This window comes from Onthophagus taurus, chromosome 11, assembly GCF_036711975.1.
Source record: "Onthophagus taurus isolate NC chromosome 11, IU_Otau_3.0, whole genome shotgun sequence".
NCBI lineage: Eukaryota > Metazoa > Arthropoda > Insecta > Coleoptera > Scarabaeidae > Onthophagus > Onthophagus taurus.
Genome location: NC_091976.1, coordinates 1400991 through 1424113, shown reverse-complemented (window position 1 = coordinate 1424113; position 23123 = coordinate 1400991). Strand labels below are relative to the sequence as shown.

Sequence of the window (23123 nt, the reverse complement as noted above, 5' to 3'; positions counted from 1 at the left end):
ACCTATCCGGGGACACACTGTATATGATCAGATTTTCAAATTCATCATTAAATTAATTTCAATTGTTATCATTAACACATTGGCTGCCAAGTCATTCATATATGAATGACATTCATGAGGTCATCACATGGTAGCCAATGTGTTAAGTGTTAAGGCATTCTGAGATTTGAAAGAAAATATACATAACTTTTTACTTTTCAAATATTGACACAATACCGATTTTGTAGTTGGTATAAAGAATAAAAAAAACTCGCCTATTCACTTATAGCATGTATTAAAAAAAATAATCTAACACATTCAGGACAGTCTACTATAGATTAAGTTAAGAAAAAAACGCTAAAAAAGACCGAAACAAAAATCTTTTTTCCAAAAAAACGTCTTGACATCAAATTCTCATTACTCCTTATTAACTCCTATAATTTGTTTCATTTCTTTTTTACTTCTTCTTCTTTTTCTTATCCGGCATTCCTCCAGTGGATTCGTTCTTCCTTTTCTGTCCGGTTTTGGATGAGGTTTGAGGCGTCCCTCCAAGTCCAGAACCCGCTTTCGGATTCTTTTTCTTCCTTTCCGCCCTTTCTTTCTCCTCCAACTCCTGATTTTCTCTCTCAATCAGCGTAATTAAAGTATTACACCTTCTTTGCAATTCCATGGCAGTACGAGATTTCAAAAACCAATCAAATCTAAATTGGGGCGAAGCCCTAATAGCTGCTCTCAATTCCTCGTAAACGTTTTCTCTATCGAAACCGAGTTTGTGTAACATGCAAACCAAGAAACGGTCTTCGTCCTCCATGTAATTTTTACCTTTGTTTGTACCGTAGGAGATTCGCAATTGATGGAAAGGAGCCCGGTAACGTGCCATTTTTGCGTCTAAAGCACGTTTTATGCTAGCTCGTCTTTGAATTTTCGCTTCGCCCCTTTCGATTTGGGCCATTATTCGATCGATATCAGTTAATTCGTGACACCGCTCCCAAAAAACGGCCGAATATTCCATAACTTCTTCCGGAGTCTTCCCCTCAACTTCTTTAGCGATATTTTCAATATCATCTCTCCCATATTTTTCATTAGCTTTGATAAATTGGTTAAAATCTCGTTTAGACCAATTAGTAAATCCTTGTGTAAGTAAACTTTCTTTTTCCTGTTGTTCCTCTTCGCTTAACGGTTCGGATTCGTCGATTTTCCTTTGCTCCTCTTTTTGTTGTTTGCTTGCGTCCGGTCCTAACTCGGGATTTTTCGGAACTTTGTATCCCAACGTTTTCCGGTAGTAGTAGATTTCTTGATCGAGCAGCTCAAAAAGTCGCGGTGGGAAGAATTGAAAGTCTTGAACTATCGGTTGTTTCGGAGGACGTGGTGCCTGAAAGTATGGTTTTTTTGGGAGTAATAATGTTACAAAATTAATTAATGAAAATGTTATGTTGGGAGATGAAATGTTATTTTCTTAATTAAAAATTTTTAATTATATATTTTAGAAAATAAAATGTCAAATGATTGCCAACTAAGAAGCCGATTTAACGATTTACTTTTTAATGTATAAAATTTCAAATATATCTTAAAAGCAGTTAGTATTCATTTTGGCAAGTATTAGCAAATATTGGAAGTGATATCCATAAATAGTGTCATTATCTATATATTAATCTACGACTTTAGTTTTTTTGCAATTATATTTCTAGTTCTGCCCATTTTATCTATATTTATTTCTGCAATGTTATTATTATCATTCCATTTCATAATCATAATTTTCCCTCTTTGAAAGTAATTCTTCTATTTTTAAAACTATTTTTACTATTGGAACCAACTGAGTTGGAGAAACAAACATATTAATCGATTAAGCAAGAATAAATAAAACAACGATTATGGCTTATACAGGGAAAATGAGACCAGATACATCAAATACAAGATACAAGGCTTCTTAAGACAGCTGAGATGAAAATTCTTAGGAGAATTTCGAGGATAACCTTAATGGAGAGAGAAAGAACGACAGAAAGAAAGACGAAAATATAGAAAATGAATGCTCGATCCGATGTAGGTCGTCCATAATGATTGAAAAGGATAAGATAGAATATGACGTAAACGAAGACCTCACGAACTACTATTTGGTTTCTGCCACGGAACATTTATTGATAAACTAAACGATTTACGCGATCAAGCGATAAGAAATCTCGAAACGGCGCAACGAACACAGAAAGAGAGGAGTGATAAGAAATACAAAAAACCTCAAAAATTCCAAGGGGGAGATCTAGTATTGATTAGACGAGAGATGGCGGCTACGGGACAATTTAGAAAGATGACGCCATCTTATAAAGTAATATCGAATAAACACCATTCTGGCAGCGAAAGTTCAGTTCAATTTTTGCTGCAGACCTCATGAAAGCATGGTGATGTCGACGATGGAATCGAGGACGATTCGTCAGGTAGCGAAGCCGCAACACCTATTGAATGCTTCGGAGTCATAAGAACAGTACCGATCGGTAAAAGAAGAAGTTGAGAGAAAAGAGCGAGGAACAAGTACAGTGTGCGTGTGTTTGCAGTAGAACAAGGTAGTTGTTGTTGTTAATGAATGTATTTATAAAAATAAAACAAACGAGAAACAAGAATAAAAGGAAACAAAATAAGAGCCAACAAATTTAGAATAGGCGACCAGAGGAAGTGGAGCGACAGAAAGTAAGCGCTTAAATTCCCTAATAGAGTTGCGGATGTCTATCCCCAAACCGATGTGCTGAAAATGATCGCATATGCAAGCCATTCTCAGCATAGGAGAGTTTTGAAAAATGTTTGAACGAGGAATAGTAGTATAAAACAAATAATCCAGTCTATAAAATTTTCTGTTGTTTTAAGCACAAAGATAAGCTTTGGAAACCACCCCGTCAACGTATTTCTTAAAGGTAAGTTTGTCACACCAAGATCTTTAATATGAGATACTCTCGACATGGCTGCGCCCCAAGACCATAGTCGCATTTAATTGAATTCAACTTTCTTGTGAAAGAAATTATATAACATTTGCTCAAATTGAGTGTAATGAATGAGGTTCGAGTCGCAGTACAGTTGCAAAGCGTCAATGTGAGGAAACAGTATACATTAAGCAGTGAGAATGTTTCAAAACAGCAAATACATCATTAATATAAATATTAAACAAATAAGAAACACCCGAAGGTAAAATCCCAAGATTATCGAAGTACCGCGGTTCATGAAGCTTGTGTATTCGAGCCAAAATGGCGGTTTGACAGCTTGTCAGTGTATGTCACCACTTATTTATAATTTGTTTTTTATTTAAATCAATTGTCATTGCCAAATTTTTATAAAAAAACGGTCTGTACCACCCTAGATACCATGTTCTATGACCACGCTTTATAATATTTTCCACTAAATAATAAGTAAGGTTGTGTATATTCTAAACGAAGTTGTCACTGATTGTCACTTTAAAGACGAAGCCACTAATCTCTCGTCACTTGGCTAATATCTACGTTTTGAAATTAAAACTCGTGAGCAATATATTAAGATAACATAATTAAGTGCTATAATTAAAATTTGAATATTGTTTAAAAATCAGAATTACTGGAAGAATCTGAGTCTTCCGCTAGTTGGATGATGACAGGAGGTAAATCAGTTATTAATGCATTTCCCATTAATGTTGTCCAATCTTTTTTAATTAGTTCTTCACAGTGTTTGCCCACATCTCCGGAGTGTAATGACCAAGAGCTTTTTGCCAAGTCTCCTTGACACGACAGATCTTTTTCTCCGAGCTGGACTGAACATGTTTATTGTAATAAGTTTTTAAGAACGCCCAACATAGTTCAATGGGATTATATTGGCAATTGTATGGAGGAAGGCGAAGAACAGTATGGCCATGGTCTCTTATTAATTTGTCAATTTCAAAGGATTTTTCAATTTGAGGCTTGCAATAACGGATTATTTCCCATAACGATTTTTTATTTAAGGTTGGTTCAAACTGTATATTATGTTCATATTTTTTTGTGCAGAAACTTGGAGCTTTCTCGATTTGTTTTGAGTGATATGGAGCATTATCCATTACTACCGCACACTTCGCACCCAAATTATTTAATGCTGGAAGTAATTGATTTTTCACCCATTCCATAAAAATAATTGACGTCATATTTTTATGATAATCTCTGTGCTCCGTGTTGTCACTGAGCAAGAGATCGCAATTTGGCAAAAACCCTGACGAAGTGCCTGCGTGCAAGATTGTAAATCTTTTTCCTTCGCCTTCTGCTCTTTGCGGAATACCGAATCTTTCATTTTCATTTACCCATTGATAAACTTGGGTGGCATTTTCGTAAATCCAAGTTTCGTCAAGAAAAACAAAAGTATACTCTCCGGATTCTAGGTATTGCAAGTATGTCTTTAAAAATGTAATTCGTTTTGAAACTATATGTGGTTGTTCAATTAACACTTTTCTATTGCTAATCTTTTTATATCTATATCCCATAGATTTTATAATTTTATGTAATTTTCATCTACCATTAGTAAAATCACATTCATTTCTTGCAAAATTAAGTAAATCATTAAGATTAAAATACTGTTTCTTTTCATGCAATTTTTGTATTTGTCTTCCTAACTCTTCTTTAATAAAATATAAATTATTATCCGTTTTGTAGCTCATTTTACAACGCCCTTGTGTTTTTGGTTTTTTTACAGTTTGATATTTTTTGTAGGTTTGCATAATTTTAAAAAACCGTCGCGTCGTGCTGTGAACCTAATACAATTATGTTGAATACAAATTTAATTTTAAAACTCAAGTGCAATACACATACATCAAAAATACGTGAAGCTTTATCACATATATATTTTAAATTCGTATTTGGTGTCTCCGTCTGTACTTCTTCACAATACCTAATTATAGAGTTTTTTTCGCGTTTAGACAGTTGACATCCCGTTCCACCCTTTCTTAACATTTTTATGGTAGATTTAGCAGCAAAAAAATTATATGAAAATTGTTTTTTAATCAATCTTAACAAATTTGATAGACAGTGGTGGCACACAATTAAAGTAAAAGTCACGACATGCGCTTTTACTTTCAATACCAACTTGACGACACTTTGACAAGTGATTTAAATAAAAAACATATTATACAAAAAGTGCACATGTAATAAAGCCGTCTTCTTGCAAAAATAGCAGTAAGAAGGGCTTTCGACTCTTCAGAGTACCACGAGAAAAAAAAGAAAGGAAATTTGGCGTAATTTTATCAACAGAACGACATAGTTTTAAATTTCCCGCTTGACTTTCGAGCCAAAATGGCGGCAAACGCGATACTTTGATAATCTAGGGACTTTACCCGAAGGCACTGAAAATGAACTAGATTTATGTCCTTTGATTAACACTATCTGAGTTTTTCCGCGCATGTAGGAGGCTAACCATCATACCAAATAGCCATCGATACCAAACTGTTGAAGTTTTGAAATTAACAGATTATGGTAATGTCAGTCAAACGCCTTGCTGAAGTCTGTGTAAATAGCGTCTACTTGGATAGATTCATCCATAGAACGTAATATGTAATTGCTATATTTTAGTGGTGGAACGAATATACGGCCATTTTTTAAAATCCGACCGGATACCGGATAGTTACCAAATATTCGGCTTTGGCCGGATATTAAAAATCTATTATTTAATAAAAAATAAAACAAAAAAACTTCTTAACTTGCTATATTTAATAAATTTGAAGTCAAACTAGTTTCGGGGGTTGCCCAACCCCCGAAATTAATTAAAATGTATTAAAATGTATGTATGGATTAAAATGGCGACAGCAAAAAAGCACGTTATTTTAAACGCTTGTTAAAAAATAATCAAAAACCATGTTGAACCTTTAAAGAGACGTGAAGAAACGAGACTGATCACGTTTAACACCGCATTATATCGCCTTCAGCTTTATACATGCATTTAATTGCCTTTTTGATGATATTCAGTTTACAATATTAGTCTTCTATTGACATTGTCACTGAGGATGGGGCAAGCCCCGAAACTAGTTTGACTTCAAATTTATTAAATATAGCAAGTTAAGAAGTTTTTTCGTTTTATTTCTTAAATAATTCATTTGCAACATGGATCTACACTCTATTACTTAATACTCCACACTTCACAGGAATTAGTATCTGTTTTAGGTGTTGGACATTGCAGATAATAATCAAGTTCAACCCCAATAGGGCTTTTTTCATTGAATACAACTTTATTTATATCAGGTTTATCTTTAGCTGTAAGAATCTCAATACGATATATATAATCTCTTGTTGCAGTTTCGTTTACTTTCCTTCTCTTCGCTTGTAATTCATCATCACATTCATTACTGGTAACCAAATTGTTGAGAACATTGCCTTAAATGTACCGAGATGTGCTTCACGGTCGCAGACCACTTTTTATGTAGACAAGCGCCGTACAGACGTTTTGTTTCACGCACCTATTTACAGAACCTCTTGTTTGGTTAATAATCTTGGGATGTTGATTTTTTTCGTTTTTCGGATTCAAAATCTTTTAAAAATTATGTGTAAAATCTTATAAACTCTAATAATTCTGGTATTATTAAGTATTAATTTGAGAATTTGTTTTTCCATTATGTTAACGATTACAACTGTTTATTTTCTTTGATGTTAGATACTATTCAATTAAATTTTTCGGATTAATGTTAAGTTACGGTTATTGTTTAATTTTGTAAAACCTTTGTAATTGGGGTTTGCCCTGTAGAGGTTTAATGGAAATAAATAAGTAAAATAAATTACTAACAGAACTGTTGCTGTTATCACTTTCGATTATTAATTAAAGTATCCTCTTCTTAATGCAAAAAGCCGTTTTGAAAAATCGCTTTTAGTTTTTGAGAAATAAATTTTTGAAATGATAGACAATTTTTTCGAATTTTACAATTTTCGCCTATTAAGTTTTAAAAATTCATATAAAATCCATTTCTTGGAATATGAGTATGAAAATTTCTCAAAGTGTTAATAAAAGTGTCCTCTTTCCAATGAACCAACCCGTTTTGGAAAATAACTTTTAGTTTTTGTGAAAACAATATTTGAAGTTTTGATAAAATTTTCGAGTTGCAATTTTCATCGATAATTTTCAAAATTTGCAATAAAATTAATTTCTTGAAGGATCCTTGTGAAAATATAACCAATTATTAATTAAAGTATCCTCTTTTTAATGCAACAAGCCGTTTTGAAAAATCGCTTTGGTTTTTGAAAAATAAGATTTGAAATGATCAACAATTTTTTAAAATTTTTCAATTTTATCGATTAAGTTTTAAAAATTCGTATAAAATCCATTTCTTGGAATATGAGTATGAAAATTTTCCAGTGTTAATAAAAGTCGAGGGGTAAACCGCTGGGGAAGTAGGTGTACAAAATAGGGGAAATGCGGAGAAATTATGGGGAAGTTCGACGAATTACGGGGAAGTCTGGGGAATTATGGGGAGATGCGAGTAATTACGGGGAAGTACAAGGAATTACGGGGAATTATCGAGGAAGTTTGGGGAAGTGGGGGGAATTATTGGGGAAGTACGGGAAATTATTTAGGGAAATTTGGGGATATATTGAAACACGATCGAACACGATTAAACACGATATCTAACGATCGAAGTTACGATGTTCCATAAACAAGCTAGATCTAGTATTAGGTGCGCAGTTTCTGTTTCATAAAGGGTGTGTGAATTGTTACTAGTAGAAGCATCGTTTTCATTCAAAGGTAAGATTGAATGAGTATCATATTAAAATTTAAATTTATATTAACATATCGTGAAGAGTCAATGGTACTAGATTCGCTCGTAAATTCTGTTTTGTATTAGGCGCCAGGATGACGGCAAATCGCTATCGCTGTTTTCAAGAGGCCGAAAATTTTCTACAATTTCAATTAAATGAAAATCTTAAGGAAATTCTTATTATTAGCGGATTTGATAATGAGGTGCTGCTTGGTACGATTGACGAAAATGATCTAGAAAAAATAGAAGCATTTATTAGAAATGACTACCTTGAATTACTAACTTTGGAAGAAAAAAATTTGTTTTACGGGATTTTTAAAAATAATCCGCAGCAATTTAAATTGCTATCTGGTACGAAAAAACAAATAGTTTTAATTTCCAAATTTTATAAATCCAAATACGAGAGAAAAATATCGACTCAGTCTACGCAAAGCGACATAATTGAAAACATTTCTGAACAGACATTACCACACCCCTCAGCACAACCATTAAGTGAGACGGCAGCTACAGATCAGGAAACAGAGAAGTGCGTTATATTAAAAGCTCTTAAGTGCTGGCTTAAAACAAAAGTTAGTCAGGAACAATGGTTAATATTTGAATCAAAATGTAATGGTATAAGCCTAAAAATTCAAAAAGGATTAGATAAACATTTTTCTTGCACTGTGACTTGCTTTTGTGGACAAGATTTGGATTTTTTTGTATGGCCGAAAACACCAGACATCGCGGTTGTAGATGAAGAGTATGTATTTTACGGTCCCATTAATTTACTTGGTAACGGCATATTTCAAATTAGCAGACATGATGATGTAGAAATAAAGAAATTATACAAAGCTTTCAAACAAAATTATAAAAAGCTTTAAATCTGTTTTGTCAGTATTATTATTTTCTGTTTTTATATAGAAAAACTCAATGTTTTTATTTGCCAAAGAATATATGTTAATTTTTATTGACTTTTATTTGGGTGTTTTACTTAAATACACACGTGGATATGCCGTCCGAAGGGAGAGGAGGTACGAGTATGTAAGAGGAATTACGGGGAAGTACGGGGAAATACTAGGAATATAAGTAGGAAGTATAAGAAATATATGTCAAAGGGGAAGTAGGTGTACAAAATTTGAACTAGCGGTTTACCCCTCGATAAAAGTCCTCTTTCCAATGAACCAACCCGTTTTGAAAAATAACTTTTAGTATTTGAGAAAACAATATTTGAAGTTTTGATAAAATTTTTGATGTTGCAATTTTCACTAAATGCCTTCTCAACCTCAAATGTGGCATTGAGTACAACAAAGGAATGATCGGTAAGATCAGATTTTACCATACTTGCTAATAATGAGAAAATATCCAAAAGGAAATCATAAAAATTTCTTTTATATGTTCGATATTGCCATTTTTACTCGTATATTTTGATCAACAAAATAAATAACGAAAAAAATAAAGATTACGTAGAATACAGGATTGAAATTGCCGAACCTAAAGACTATAAAGTATTAAAATCTCTAAAAAGAGATTTACCACGACATATTCAGGTCATTTTCCTAAGCATATTGACCCAACATCAAAGTCAAGACTTATCAAGGTTTTGTAAAGTTTGTCCAAAAACTAATTCAGAAATTGTTGTTGTTTAGTTTAATATGTCATTTAGTTTTAATCATTTGTTCGTTTTTAATTTTTCACTTGTATTTTTGTAATTTATTTGAAGAATCGGCAATTTGTTTACACTTGGAGACCACACTGTTAAACATTAATTGTAGGGCAAGAGATTTACAATGGTAACTGTTTTAACTCTTATTTTTGTTTCAGAAGTGAGTGTATCATATAAAACCTAACTGTTCCAAAACATTAATACATTTAAGACATTTCAAAGTTCCCTTTAAAATATATAATTAATGATAATTGATTTCACAAATTGATACAAAGATTAAGTGAATCTTCATTTTCAGGGTAATTTTATGTATATCACTTCTGCTTATATGAAAAAGAGATGCCAACTTGACTGTGTTTAAGAAATATCTGTAATTTTATTTAAAAAATGGAAAATAACCATCATATTTGAAAAAATAATTTTGAGTATGTTACGTTTCTCTGAATTATGATTGTTATGAGACATGTTAAAATTATAAATTATTAACAAGAAATGGATAAAACAAGTAGAAGATAAACTAAAATTATCGCATATTTAAAATTAATATTTTCCAACTGGTTTTATTCTATTTTTTAAAATGTTTCTCAGCTCTTTATTTAGCTTTTATTTGTTTATATTTACCTTTTCATTCGGCTAGGCAAATCATCAGATTGTTAATTATTGCGAATGCATGGCAAAGAACAAAGAACGACAATTTTCAAGTAACAGTAATAATAATTTCGACATTTTTGGTGGGAATTGATTAAAAACTAAAAATAAATAAAGAGAAATCTAAAAAAATAGAACGAATACTAACAGATACCTTTGGAGCCTTAGGCTCGGACACCCTCAGCGCCTCCCGGAAGTACGCATCCACCGCATAATTCGCTTTGCGTTCCCGTTTTGGCGGTTCGATCCAATTACTTAATCCTAGAGTTTTTTGTTTCTCTCGATAATCCTCCCCTTCGAATTTATATACGGATTCCGTAGGCGTATCAACCGTGAAATTACGAAGAGACGATTCTCCTAGAGATTCGTATTTTTGATTCAATTCGGCCGTCTAAAAAAAAAAATTTTTTTAAAGCATAAAATGAGCAAATATATATTTAGTTGTGTGTCTCCACCTTTGTTTCTCCCTTTAACAAAATAGTATCGATATCCTCGTCAGTGATATCCGAATCTTTTGATGCGAAAACGTGATTGGCCCCGTGACGGATCATGCTCAACATTTCATCTTTGTTGAGCGCGTTCGCTTTGCTATCAACAAGTCTTCCCTGTTGAATAACCAACTTGTCTAAACGTAATTTGATCTCGGCTCGTTCTACAATTTTTTCTTCAACTGTATTTTCTGTTATAAACCTAATTCAAGATAACCATCTTTATTATTAACAATTATTAAACCATTTTTCTTCATACCTAAATACACGAACTTGTTTCTTTTGCCCAATTCTATGTGCTCTGTCCATCGCCTGGAGATCCATTTGGGGATTCCAATCAGAGTCGTAAATGATGACCACATCAGCAGTGGCCAAGTTAATACCCAAACCTCCAGCTCTGGTTGATAACATAAAAATGAATTTTTTACTATCGTCATCATTGTACTCGTTAATTTGACGTTGTCGATCTTCATGCGGTGTTTGGCCGTCTAAACGGCAATACTATACAAAAAAGATTGTTTATTTTTACCAAACTTATATAAATGTAAATAAAAACTAACCTGATATTGTTTCCAATGACAATAATCCTCCAAAATATCCAACATTCTTGTCATTTGTGAAAAAATCAACACTCGCGAGCCCTGTTCTTGCAACTTAGGCAATAACTTATCTAAAATCGACATCTTTCCGCAATTATAAACTAAATGCTCATCGGTGGTGTAGGGTGGTCCAGGTTCCGCCCCGTCAAATAAATAAGGGTGATTCGTGCATTTTCTCAATTGCATCAAAATGTTTTGCAAACGCATCTTTTCGATTTTACCCGCCCCATTTACAACGTCGATATCTTTCATTAATACTTTAGTGTACCATTCCCTTTGCATTTTGCTTAAACCAATGTAGATTTTGACTTCCTTTTTTGGTTTCAACTTTTTCTCCACTTCTGATTTTAAACGTCTCAGTAAAAACGGTTTTAAGACGGCGTGTAGCCGTTCGACCAAGGCATTATCGCCGAGACATTGATTGGTGTTGAACCAGGAGTCGAAATCGTCGGAGGAATTAAAAACGTCGGGTAAAAGGAAGTTGAGCAAAGCCCAAAGTTCATGGAGATTGTTTTGTAATGGGGTACCCGTTAATAAGAGACGGTTGGTTGTTTTAAATTCGCGTAGAATTTCGGAGAGTTTGGATTTTTCATTTTTTATACGATGAGCTTCATCAATCACCATATAACGCCAATTAACTTTTTTTAACACTGATTTTTCTTTTATACACATCTCGTATGATGTTATACAAACGTCCCATTCTCCTGGCATTAATACATCTCTTATAAATGTACTCTAAATTGAAACATTAAAAAAATATATTATATCAGATTTGAATTTATTAACATCCATTAAAAGTATAAAGTATAATTATAACACAGTGAATTAATTACTTTTGATAGTTTAGATTTAGAATAATGAGAAAAATATAGTCTGTAAAGTTTACTTTCATGGTCTAGGCACAAAAATAGTCTTACACTTTTTCTGCTAAATTCAGCAAATTACGCAAACTTTTTTAGAAAATCGATCTTTTAACATAACAAAATTTGTCTTTTATATTATGATCCTTAAGAAATTTCAAACAACATTACAAAATACGAATCGAATATATTAAACATTTTGCAGTCCATTACCACCTAAACTGTAGTATCGTGCTTCCACTTAAACTAAATCTACCTTGAAGACACTTCTCAGTCACAATAAACATTCAAAATACCTAGGTGCCACTCTTGATAATGGCAAGCTTTAAAGAACACCTTACCAAGGCAACTACAAAACTCAGAAAACGAAATAACATTCTGCAAAAGCTGAGTGGCACCATATGAGACTCCTCAGCGTCCACATATAGATCGACAGCATTGGGTCTGGTGTAACTCGTCGCAAAAAATTGTATAGCAGTGTCCAGTGTGGATCAATAGTTCGCGCACTAATCATATTGATGTCCAAATCAACTAAACTATGCGTACTATCTATATCAGGCATAATCAAGGCCCCGCCCACTTGCTGGCTGCCTCCACTGAGCCATATAGCTTCTATTATATAAGAAGAATATGGAAAGATTAACGCCGACCCTGTGCCCCTACGTGCCTCTACGTTGGAATTGCCGGCAAGAACATAAGTGGAGTCCACTCAATACATAATTGAGCGCTTGAAAGAAGACTAAGAAAAGAGTGCAGCTATAAGCAAGCCAGAGAGTTTCGACAAACCAAGATGAATCTGGGCATCACTCAACCGAATAAGGACGAACTGCGACAGGTGTTCTCATTCACTCTTCAGGTGGGGAAAAATAACCTCCCTAAATTGCGACTGAAGCGGTGAAAGACAAACTATTAACACCTGATGGAACAATGCCCGATTATATCGAATAATCCAATTTCTTAGCTTCGAGTGGTTCTATAAGTCGTGGCAAAATTTTAATCACAAATAAATTCGAAAGAGTCTCGAAACATGCAAGAACAGGACTTGCATGTTTATGCTCTCACGTGAAAAATATGGAATTGGTAATTGTTGGACTAGGGATGAAAGAGTATGAATTAAAGACAATGGTTCAATCATGACCGTCAAAAGTTGTTCTGACCTTTAGAAGACTGGTAATATAAGAAGGCGTACGTTATTAGATGTTAATTTAACGACACAATGCTTTTGTAACACACGTTAGTAGGGAAATATTGCAAAATAGTGTTTGTTCTTACTGATTCTTCTTTTGATAAATAATATTATTTTTTTATTATTATAGTAATATAATTCTCATTGGTTTATTTTTATTTTAGTTTATATTTTATCTGTATTTTTGGTTTTTTAACATTTTTTGAGCACTCCAATTTTGATTCCTTGCCTTATGGCTTGGTTGCTACTTTTGACATCACTGGTTGCGCAATTTGATGAATTGCGAGATAATGTGATGCAATCTGATTATGATGTCTTTGCAGAGTCCGAAATATGGTTGGGTGTAAATGTCGATGACTCGGCTGTTAATTTGGATCATTTTCACTTCTTTAGAGCGAACAGACCCTACAGGGGTGGTGGTGTAGGTGTTTAAATTCGGAGCTGCGATTGGAGTTTGCAGTGAATAGCTTGAATTTTGCTATTGGGGTTATCTACAGACCGCCATCTTCTGATTTGAGATCGTTTTTGGAAGTATTGGAGGAGTTATAATCTTGGGCGATATTAATGTTAACCTTTTGGCCACTGAATCTTCTGCTGATGCCTGCTGATTTCTACTTTGGATGCATTTGATTTACAGGAAATTGTTGACCAACCGACTCAAATTACTGATTGCTCCGAGACCCTAATTGACGTTATTATTATATCTAAAGTATTGCCTCTTCTCCTTTGTGATACTGAAGATATTATGGTGTCAGATCATTTGTTAACCTGTTGTCAATTGATAATTCCTACAAGTGCTAAACCTATAGCCAAACTTATAAGCTTCCGTGATTTGCATGCCATCGATATGAATAAATTTAGCAGAGACCTCGATTTAATGAACTGAGAGGCTGTTTATTATTTTGAGAATAATAATGACAAGCTCAATTATTTTCCGATGTATTACTATCTTTATTTGACTTTAATGCACCTATTGTGAGGAGAGTGCTTAAGAAAAAGGCCTTACCCTGGATTACATAGAATATCGACGAAGCATTAACTTCATTAACCGGCGACAACTTTCCACCAGTATGTTATACCAAACAAATTCGACTGCACGCTATAAATCCTTTTTATTTAAGTAACGTTTATTACTAATTGCTCTTTTTGCATCTCCCCACAGATGCACGATTGGATTAAGGTCAGGAGATTAAGCTGGAGCTTGATCCAGCTTGAAAATACATAAATATACTTCCACCTATTATTTCGCACAACACTGTAAACAGTTAATGGAAGGGATTAGAACGACTTGAAACTTTCGTGTACTTTGGTAGCATTGTCACAACAGATGAAGGGTGTAAAGAAACGAATGCAATTGTACTTTATCTGGCAAAATAAAAACATTGCAAAAAGAACAAAACTTCGCTTGTTCAATAGCAACGTAAAGCCAGTCCTTTTGAATGGGTGTGAAGGCCACCAAGGGGATGTCGAATAAATTACAAGTGCTCATTAGTAAATGCCTGCGACGTATTATAAACGTGAGGTTTCAACCACCTCCATGATAGCCAATTAATACTTGTGGGAGAGAACAAACCAATCACCCATTAATGACCAAATCAAGGAGAAGAAATGACGTTGAATTATGACACAAGGAGTACAGAGACGAGGGCGCCCAACACACATGTGGAAGAGAAGAAACGTCTTGCTGCTAACCAGACCAGATAGAGAGCCTTTACTGCTGTCTTATGGTCTACCAGGAGCGACAGGAAATAAGACAAGTAAGTCAACTAACCCATAACATAATATTTTGCTCCATATCAACATTTAAGTGTTTAGCTAAAAAGCACAAAATTTACTATTAAAATCTATGACCTTAAAAAGGTTCACAAAAAGGATTGAATTCCATATGTTGATAAGAAATAAATAATCATTTAAAATAAAATGATACAAATTTTTTTAGAAAAATTCTAAAATATTGACAAAAAAAACAAACAAACAACAATTTAGTATACAGGTGTTTCAGCGAGACCGGTCATTAGACTGTTCTGGGTTTCTGGCCAAAATAAAAATTTGAGAATTCAGACTTATACCGGAAGTATATATACCTGTATATATTTACATATTTGGATTTGTCTGTTTTCAAGGTTTATAAATAATTTTACTTTTTGCAATTTGATTCGGCCGTTCTCGAGTTATTCCAATTTTTCTAGAAAAATCTGCTCCAGACATTTATTCAAAAAATCAAAGAACACTCGATTTTTGGAGTATCAATTTAGGATTCAGAACATGCTTAAGCAACATGATCGAGTATGTTTTGGTGCCGAGAACGGCTGTCTATAACGTTTGGTCACTTTACTATGGCATGTTAACTTTTCGAAATTTGTAAGTACCATAAGTTCATTTTTTTTAACTTGCACCCCCCATATTGTATTACTTAGTTGTCTTCGGTGTCCCATTCTACATCTTTTATATCCCAATATGTCCCATACCTAACATTAATAGTTTGGGAGATAATTAGGGTTTTTTGAAAAATGTACGCATATCATGTGGATATTAGCCTAGTGTGCCATGGAAAACAAGCCTTCTCAATGAGTTCTTGTTAAAGACTCACTTGTTTACGTCACTTGATGCATGTGAGCTAATAATTATCTGTTAGGTCCCTTAATATTAGTACTAAAAAGAGTTAAAATCGATAACAATAACGAAAATAATATTTACACAAATCAAGAAATTCTTAATTTATTTTTTATACATGAAAAGCGCGACAAAGTTCGTAGTATGATTCCCAGATCTTGTTTGGCACCTCAAATTGAGGCGTTGGGACTGAACTCGAAATAAGCCAAGGTTATTCATCTCTTCCGCTGCATTATCTACTACATTTTTGGTCAGTTTAACACGTGATTAATTCGTCCAAAACGCAAAAAAACTGCTTCTGTTCTTCTAAATTTACCTTTTGTCATCGGAGATAAATGTGGGTAGTTTTCATTAAACATTCTAAGAACTTTGTCGCACTTTCCGTGCATAAAAAATAAATTAAGGATTTCTTCATTTGTATATAAACATTATTTACGTTATTAATAACCATTTTAACTGGTTTTAGACCCACAAGCATCAACGTAAATCAGATTTTGATGTTAATAAGTCATTAAACATTTGTTTTCCATGACACACTAGGTTTATATCGATATATGTAAGCATTTTTCAAAAAACCCTAATTATTTCCCAAACTATTAACGTTAGGTATAGGACATATGGAGTATAAAAGATGTAAAATGAGACGCCGAAGACGACTAAGTAAGAAAATATGGGGGGTGCCATTTAAAAAAATTGAGTTATGATATTTCACAATTTCGGAAAGTTAGCGTGCCATAGTAAAGTGACCAAACGATCTAGACAGCCGTTCTCGCACCAAAACATACTCCATCATGTTGCTTAAGCATGTTCTGAATCCTAAATTGATATCTCAAAAATCGAGTGTTCTCTGATTTTTTGAACAGAGAGATGTCTGCTAGAGCAGATTTTTGTAAAAAAAATCGAATAACTCGAGAACGGAAGATCAAATTGCAAAAAGTTATTCAAAAATCTCGAAAATAGACAAATCCAAATATGTAAAAATGTACCGTGTGTTCCATTAAAAAAAATAAAGTAGATGGCGACTTCCGGTATAACCGGAAATGCTAGAAATCTGAAAATATTTTAGTCGAAGAGAACGCAATTGATTATACTTAAATCTGAATTCTCAAATTTTTATTTTGGCCACAACCCCAGAAACGTCTAATGACCGGTCTCGCTGAGACACCTGTATACATATGTTGTTTTTTTTTGCAATAAACTTACCGATTTTAAAAGCAAAATCGGTTATTTTAATTTAACAATGCGCCATTTTGTCAATATTTTTTTTTTGCTTAATTCTAGTTCAGATGATAATCACATGTATATAGAAGAGAACACCATTTGATTTTTCTGTTTCAGATCATCTCAAGGTCCTTACCACCTATTAGTGGGCGTTCAAGCTTTCATGATGGGCGGTAGTGAAACAATCAACTGCCAGAGAACCACAGAACATACGGAATGGATACAAAAACAAAAAGAAAATTTTCCTAACAATTTCTTATATTCCGGGAAAATCGTTTTTCTTCAAACAATCGCAAATTTTGGCCTGTTCGGGGTTCCTAATCGATTTAACTTGAATGGCATCGTATTCCTAATCTCCTCTTGCTTCAGATCCAAAAAGAAAATTTTCGTAGCCATTTCTTATATTCCGGGAAAATCGTTTTTCTTCAAACAATCGCCAATCCAACAATCAATTGGACTATTGTTTATAATAAGTTTGTGCTTTTCTAGTTTCAGTAGTCATTAGATCAAAAAATAAAACTTGCCGATCTTCAACATTTGCTACCATTATCATCCAATGACTACTACGTAATATAGGGAAAAGTATTTTTGGAATTTCGACATTTCGGACATTGTCGTTATGGTCAAAGGAACCTGTTTGCCAAGGATATCTAAAGTTCTACAGGTGACCCTAGATACCATGTATGTATGTAAGCGTGGAGTGCGTAATTTTTTACGCTCGCACTTAGGCCCCAGTGGGCCCCTTGTGCATTCTCCCTTGGAGGCTTGAGGTGGTATGAGAAGGTATCTCGTTATGTGACGATACCGCTTACTCGTTGCCAATGACGAGTTACCGCCGCCCCAACCCCCCGACCCGCACTTCATCTCGGCCGCAGCCTGGCGGAGCGCACGGCTAGCTCAACGTCCTGGCGGAGGAGCGCAACGGCTCACTCAACGACCTGGTGGAGCGCACAGCTAGCTCAACGTCCTGGCAGAGCGCACGACTCGCTCAACGGCCTGGCGCAGGTCCGATCAGCGTGGGGTCAGAGAGCGTATTTGTGGAAAAAATTGGGGTTTTACCCCTGAAAGAGTGTACTGGCTCTGGTGGTTAGACCTATGATCACATACAGAGCAGCAGCTTGGTATAGGAAAGTCCGACAGACTTCAGTAAACTTTCATGAATTCAACGAGTAGCTGAATTGGCAATCTCTGGTGCGATAAGCACAACGCCAACTCTAGCAATGGAGGTTCTGCTTGGCCTTTCTCCTCTGCATTTGCATATAGAGAAAGTGGCTAGAACAACCATTTACAGATTTAAGCAATATGCTCAAAACTGTTTCGACATGTCCTACCAATGGGCTGCGGAAGACATTATAAGCACTGATACTGTGCTATCAATGCCGTCAGATTTGGCGGTATCACCATCAGTGATTAATGCTCGATACCAGATTGTACTGCCTGAGCGACAGTCCTGGATCGAAAACGAAAATTCTCTGGTTCAGGCAGATATTTGCGTGTTAGATGGATCTAAAACGCCGGAAGGGGTCGGAGCAGGAGTATACTGTCAGACACCTCGAATTAAGCAAGCCTACAGCCTGGGTATGTACACTTTGTACAAATTGTGCTGACCATCTACTATTTAGGCGATGTGTCCTTACTTGTAAGGACAACAATGTGGCATCAACACGATGGGTGTCCTTCACATTTTGCAGTTGTTGCACGTAGAGTAATTGACCAGCGTTATCCCATGCGTTGGATTGCTCGTGGGGGTCCAGTGGAATCGCCACCTCGATTACCAGATTTAACTCTACTGGATTTTTTCCTGTGGAGCCGAATTAAAGAAATAGTCTACATGGAACCGCCTACAACAAGGGGGAATATGAAACTCCGAATTCGTCGTGCAGTTAATGCTGTAAAGAGGCGAGCAAGAAGGTATGTGGCTGTTGATGGCAACGTTTTTGAACGTTAAATTTTCTTTACGTTCGTTTTTGTTCTTAAAATTTTAAATTGGTGCTTAAAAAATCATGGTTATTGTTTGTTCCGATTGCTATTTAATTGTTTAACATGTTTAGTTATCATTACTGTAATCATCAATAGCACTTAAACGTTGCATTAAATCTAAGAAGAGTTAAAGCAAAAGTTGTTTATTTTTAAAATATCTATTCTACGATAAAACTTAATTCATATGACAACTTGAAAAATTTTTAAGTTGATGTCATTACCACCAACTTCCGGTGTTACCAGCGTGATAAAAACTGGTGCATTGGATTCTTCATATACGATTTTATTATCATATTTTTTTATTGCAACTTCTTAAGTAATCGCAAGAGGATGTCCCCAAGGGGGAGTGCTATCACCTCTATTATGGTGCCTGGTAGTTGATGACTTGATGAACATCCTAACTAAAAACGGATTTAAGATACAAGGGTATGCTGATGACCTGGTAATCACAATCCGAGGTAAATATGATTCAATCATAACTCAGCTAATGCAGAAAGCCCTACTACTCACCAGTACTTGGTGCAGAAGCAATGGGCTTAGCATCAATCCCAATAAAATCGAAATAGTCCCTTTCACTCGGAGAAGGAAGCTACAAATAAAAGCACCCTCCATTGAAAGCAGAACTATTAACCTCAAAACAGAAACTAAATACCTAGGGGTAATACTTGATAGTAAACTAAACTGGAACTCACACTTAGATAAGGTGAGGAAAAAGGCCATCATGGCAAACCAGATCTGCCGCAGGCTCCTAGGAAGGAACTGGGGTCTCAAGCCACGAATGGCTCATTGGGCCTACGTAGCAATAATCAGACCCATGGTCGCCTACGCCTCATTGGTTTGGTGGCCAAAAACAAAACATAAGACAGCTCAACAACAGCTGGCACAAATCCAGCGGTTAGCATGTCTTAACATAACGGGTGCAATGAGATCCTGTCCGACGGCTGCTTTGGAAGCCCTACTTGGTCTCACACCGCTCCACATATATATACAAAAGGAGGCAGCCTTAAGTGCCTTATCACTGAAAACAGTTTCTTCACTCAAGTTGATGCAGGGTAATCTCAGAGGACACCTCGAGATCCTCAAAGACCCATGTCTAAATCACCTGATTGAAATTAAAACGGACCTTATACCGACGGAATACAATTTCAACCAACCGTGTAAGGTCATATTTTGTAGCAGGGATGATTGGGCGAAAGGAGGGCCTCAACTAAAAAGAGGAGCCCTAGCCTGGTACACCGATGCTTCAAAGACAGTAAGATCTGGAGTAGGCATGGGCATCAGTGGACCAAATAGCCACATCAAATTGCCCCTCAGCTCGGACTTAACAATTTTCCAAGCAGAAGTTCTTGCTATAAACTTCTGCACCGCTTTGAATCTACAGAAGGGACAAAAAGGTGCATCCATAAACATTTTGACAGACAGTCGGGCCGCCTTAAAGGCAATTCAGGCCTACACGTGTGGCTCCGCACTGATCAGAGAGTGCACCAACAACCTGAGAGAACTCGCTAGGGGCAATGATGTTACCCTATGGTGGGTTCCAGGTCACAGCAACATTGAGGGCAATGAGAAGGCCGACAAGCTGGCCAAAGAGGCAGCAAACACGCCCTTCATTGGACCCCAACCTGGATGTGGACTACAAAAAAGCCACCTAAAACAAATAATCAACAACTGGGAGGCTTCAAAGATAGCCTTACGCTGGAAAGAACTTCCAGGTCACAGACAAGCGAAGAGTATGATAACTCCGTCGCAAAACAAAACCAAAGAGGTTTTATGCCTCAGCAAAGGGGATCTAAGAACGCTCTCAGACTACCTAACCGGCCATGTGCCCCTAAAATACCACCTCTTCCACATTGGACAAGCTGAGGATCAAACTTGTCGACTATGCAACGACGAGTCAGAAACTGCTGAACATATACTGTGCAATTACGTCGCCAGAGGACGTCTAAGGCACAACGTCTTCGGTAAAACTCCCCTGTTACCTACCGACATAAAGGTTCAAGACCTCAGGACAATACTAAGGTTCATTAAGGACCTACATTTGCCCTAAACCTTTGGAGGGCTAAAGTTACAATAGATCTTATAGGTCGCGGTAACGAGAGGGGCCGCCCTCCTCAGCCCGGCTGCAATAATAATAATAATAATAAGTAATCGCGTTTTTGAGAAAAATCCCTGGTACGGGTGGTCTGAAACACCCGGTATAGTTAATGCAATGTAATGTAACCCCGAACAGGCCAAAATTTGCGATTGTTTGAAGAAAATCGATTTTTCCGGAATATAAGAAATGGTTAGGAAAATTTTCTTTTCGAATCTGAAGCAAGAGACCACGAGGAATACGAAGCCGTTAAAATTAGATCGATTAAAAACCCCGAACGGGCCGAATTTTGCTTATGTTTGAAGAAAATCGATTTTTCCAGAATATAGGAAATGGTTAGGAAAATTTTCTTTTCCAATCTGAAGCAAAAACACCAGGAATACGATGCCGTTGAAATTAGATCGATTAAAAACCCCGAACGGGCCGAATTTTGCGAAAGTTTGCAGAAAATCGATTTTTCCGGACTATAGGAAATGGTTAGGAAAATTTTCTTTTCGAATTTGAAACAAGAGGCGACCATGAATACTATGCCATTGAAATTAGATCGATTAAAAACCCTGATCACGCATTTTTTTCTGTTTAAAATCTATGGCCAACTTCACACGCGTCTTTACTGCTGCCTTATGCTCCACCATAAGACAAGTAAGTCAACTAACTCACAATATTTCCATATCAACATTTAAATGTTTTGCTATTAAAATCTATGACCTTAAAAAGGTTCAGAAAAAGGATTGAATTCCATATATTGATAAGAAATAAAATATTAACAAAAAAATAAACAAACAACAATTTAATATATTTAAAAATACTCAACTTACCCTAGCTTCTTGATCACCAATTAAACAAACCGCTCTAATAGAGGGACACCATTTACCAAATTCATTCATCCAATTTTGCAGTGTTGATTTAGGAACGATGACTATGTGCGGTCCACCAATACTTTTGTAGTGTTTCATAAATCCGAGCAACGAGATCGTTTGTAACGTTTTACCAAGACCCATCTCATCGGCCAATATTCCGTTGATGCCATTTTCATAAAGAGAGATCATCCAATTAAGGCCCCTTACCTGATAATCACGCATTTCGCCACCTTTTATATAGGGCGGCGATATATCAAACCGTATCGTGTTTTTACTTTTAGTGTTTGACTCAGCCAAAAGTTCTTCATCCTCTTCTTGTTCTGTTTTACGATGTCTGTGACTATAACGATAAATATGTATATATAAACAGAGTCTTCAACAATGATTTTAAGGTGTTTAAATTTATTGCTTCAAAACATTAATAAGTGGGCCAAATTCAAACGCTTTATAATCATTGTTGAATACTCTGATTAAGTATAAATTAAATGATACAAAAGTAGTAGTAATAATAATAATAAAATTCATGTTTTGATATCTTACTCTCCAAGAGAATCGTCCGGTTTAGGTTTTTTTGGTCTTCCTGTTTTAGGTTTCTCTTTTCCTTTTGCATTTTGACTTGTCATGAAGTGAGAAAAAATTTCGGTTTGTTTTAAAAGATAATCAAACCTTTTGCTGCGGTCAGTTTCGATTTTAGTTTCGAAATCTTCTTTACCCCTTGAGGATAATGTATCGGAAGTAGATTCGTTCTGTTACACAAAGTGATGTTACGTTAGTTGATTTAAACAATTTTATAATAAATAAATAAAACGGTTAGCCTACTAAGAATTATAAAATAACAACAATTGTAATCTATTAAAAGCGCATTTTTTATTGCACTTACCGAATTTTCACCGGTATCCGGTACTTCACTACCTTCTTCCTCTGTTTTAGACATGTTTCTAAAGAGTTTTAATGAGTTTAAGTCAAGTTTTGAAGAAAAATGTTTGTAAAACACGATTTGTATTAGATGGTAGTTACGGCTTTATGGTTGACATTTAACTGACATTTTCGGCGAATTGCCGCTATCCAATACCAACTTAAAAAGTATCGAACAAATTTATAACATTTATTATTAATTTATTTAAAATGTTGCATTATTTAGCTCAATATTACATTTGAATGAGTAATTTGAATCATTTTCTAAATTAAAAAGCACAATTTCTTTTCGTAAATTTTTTTTTTAATTTTTATTCAAAATATTT

At 35.1% G+C, this 23123-nt stretch overlaps 1 protein-coding gene and 1 long non-coding RNA gene across 5 annotated transcripts; one reads left to right on the top strand and one right to left on the bottom strand.

Annotated features, from left to right (window-relative positions):
- Window positions 1–257: 257 nt before the first annotated feature.
- On the bottom strand, window positions 258–22922 carry LOC111420248 (Imitation SWI). 4 transcript variants are annotated; one of them, XM_071200572.1, is made up of 9 exons: window positions 22763–22922; window positions 22423–22628; window positions 21841–22222; window positions 11032–11805; window positions 10731–10972; window positions 10439–10673; window positions 10132–10374; window positions 9957–9968; window positions 258–1351 (listed from the first exon to the last, which is right to left on the bottom strand). In XM_071200572.1, the coding sequence occupies exons 1-9, from the start codon at window positions 22814–22816 to the stop codon at window positions 437–439; spliced, it is 3063 nt and encodes a 1020-aa protein (XP_071056673.1). In that variant the 5' UTR covers window positions 22817–22922; the 3' UTR covers window positions 258–436. The 4 variants fall into 4 exon arrangements, with proteins under 4 accessions (XP_071056673.1, XP_022908972.1, XP_022908974.1 ...); XM_023053204.2 differs by having other exon boundaries at window positions 10138–10374; XM_023053206.2 differs by lacking the exon at window positions 9957–9968 and having other exon boundaries at window positions 10138–10374.
- LOC111420250 (uncharacterized) lies at window positions 3254–4460 on the top strand. Its single transcript, XR_011642046.1, has 3 exons — window positions 3254–3592; window positions 3648–3932; window positions 3975–4460. It is a non-coding gene; the product is annotated as an uncharacterized lncRNA (long non-coding RNA).
- Window positions 22923–23123: the final 201 nt, after the last annotated feature.

Bases quoted from the DNA above. Each gene is read 5' to 3' on its own strand.
- LOC111420248 (XM_071200572.1), bottom strand. From the start codon at position 22,816: ATGTCTAAAACAGAGGAAGAAGGTAGTGAAGTACCGGATACCGGTGAA. The intron at 22,629-22,762 runs GTAAGTGCAATA...TTTGTGTAACAG, and splicing joins CGGATACCGGTGAAAATTCG to AACGAATCTACTTCCGATAC. The intron at 10,674-10,730 runs GTATGAAGAAAA...ATCTTGAATTAG, and splicing joins AAACAAGTTCGTGTATTTAG to GTTTATAACAGAAAATACAG.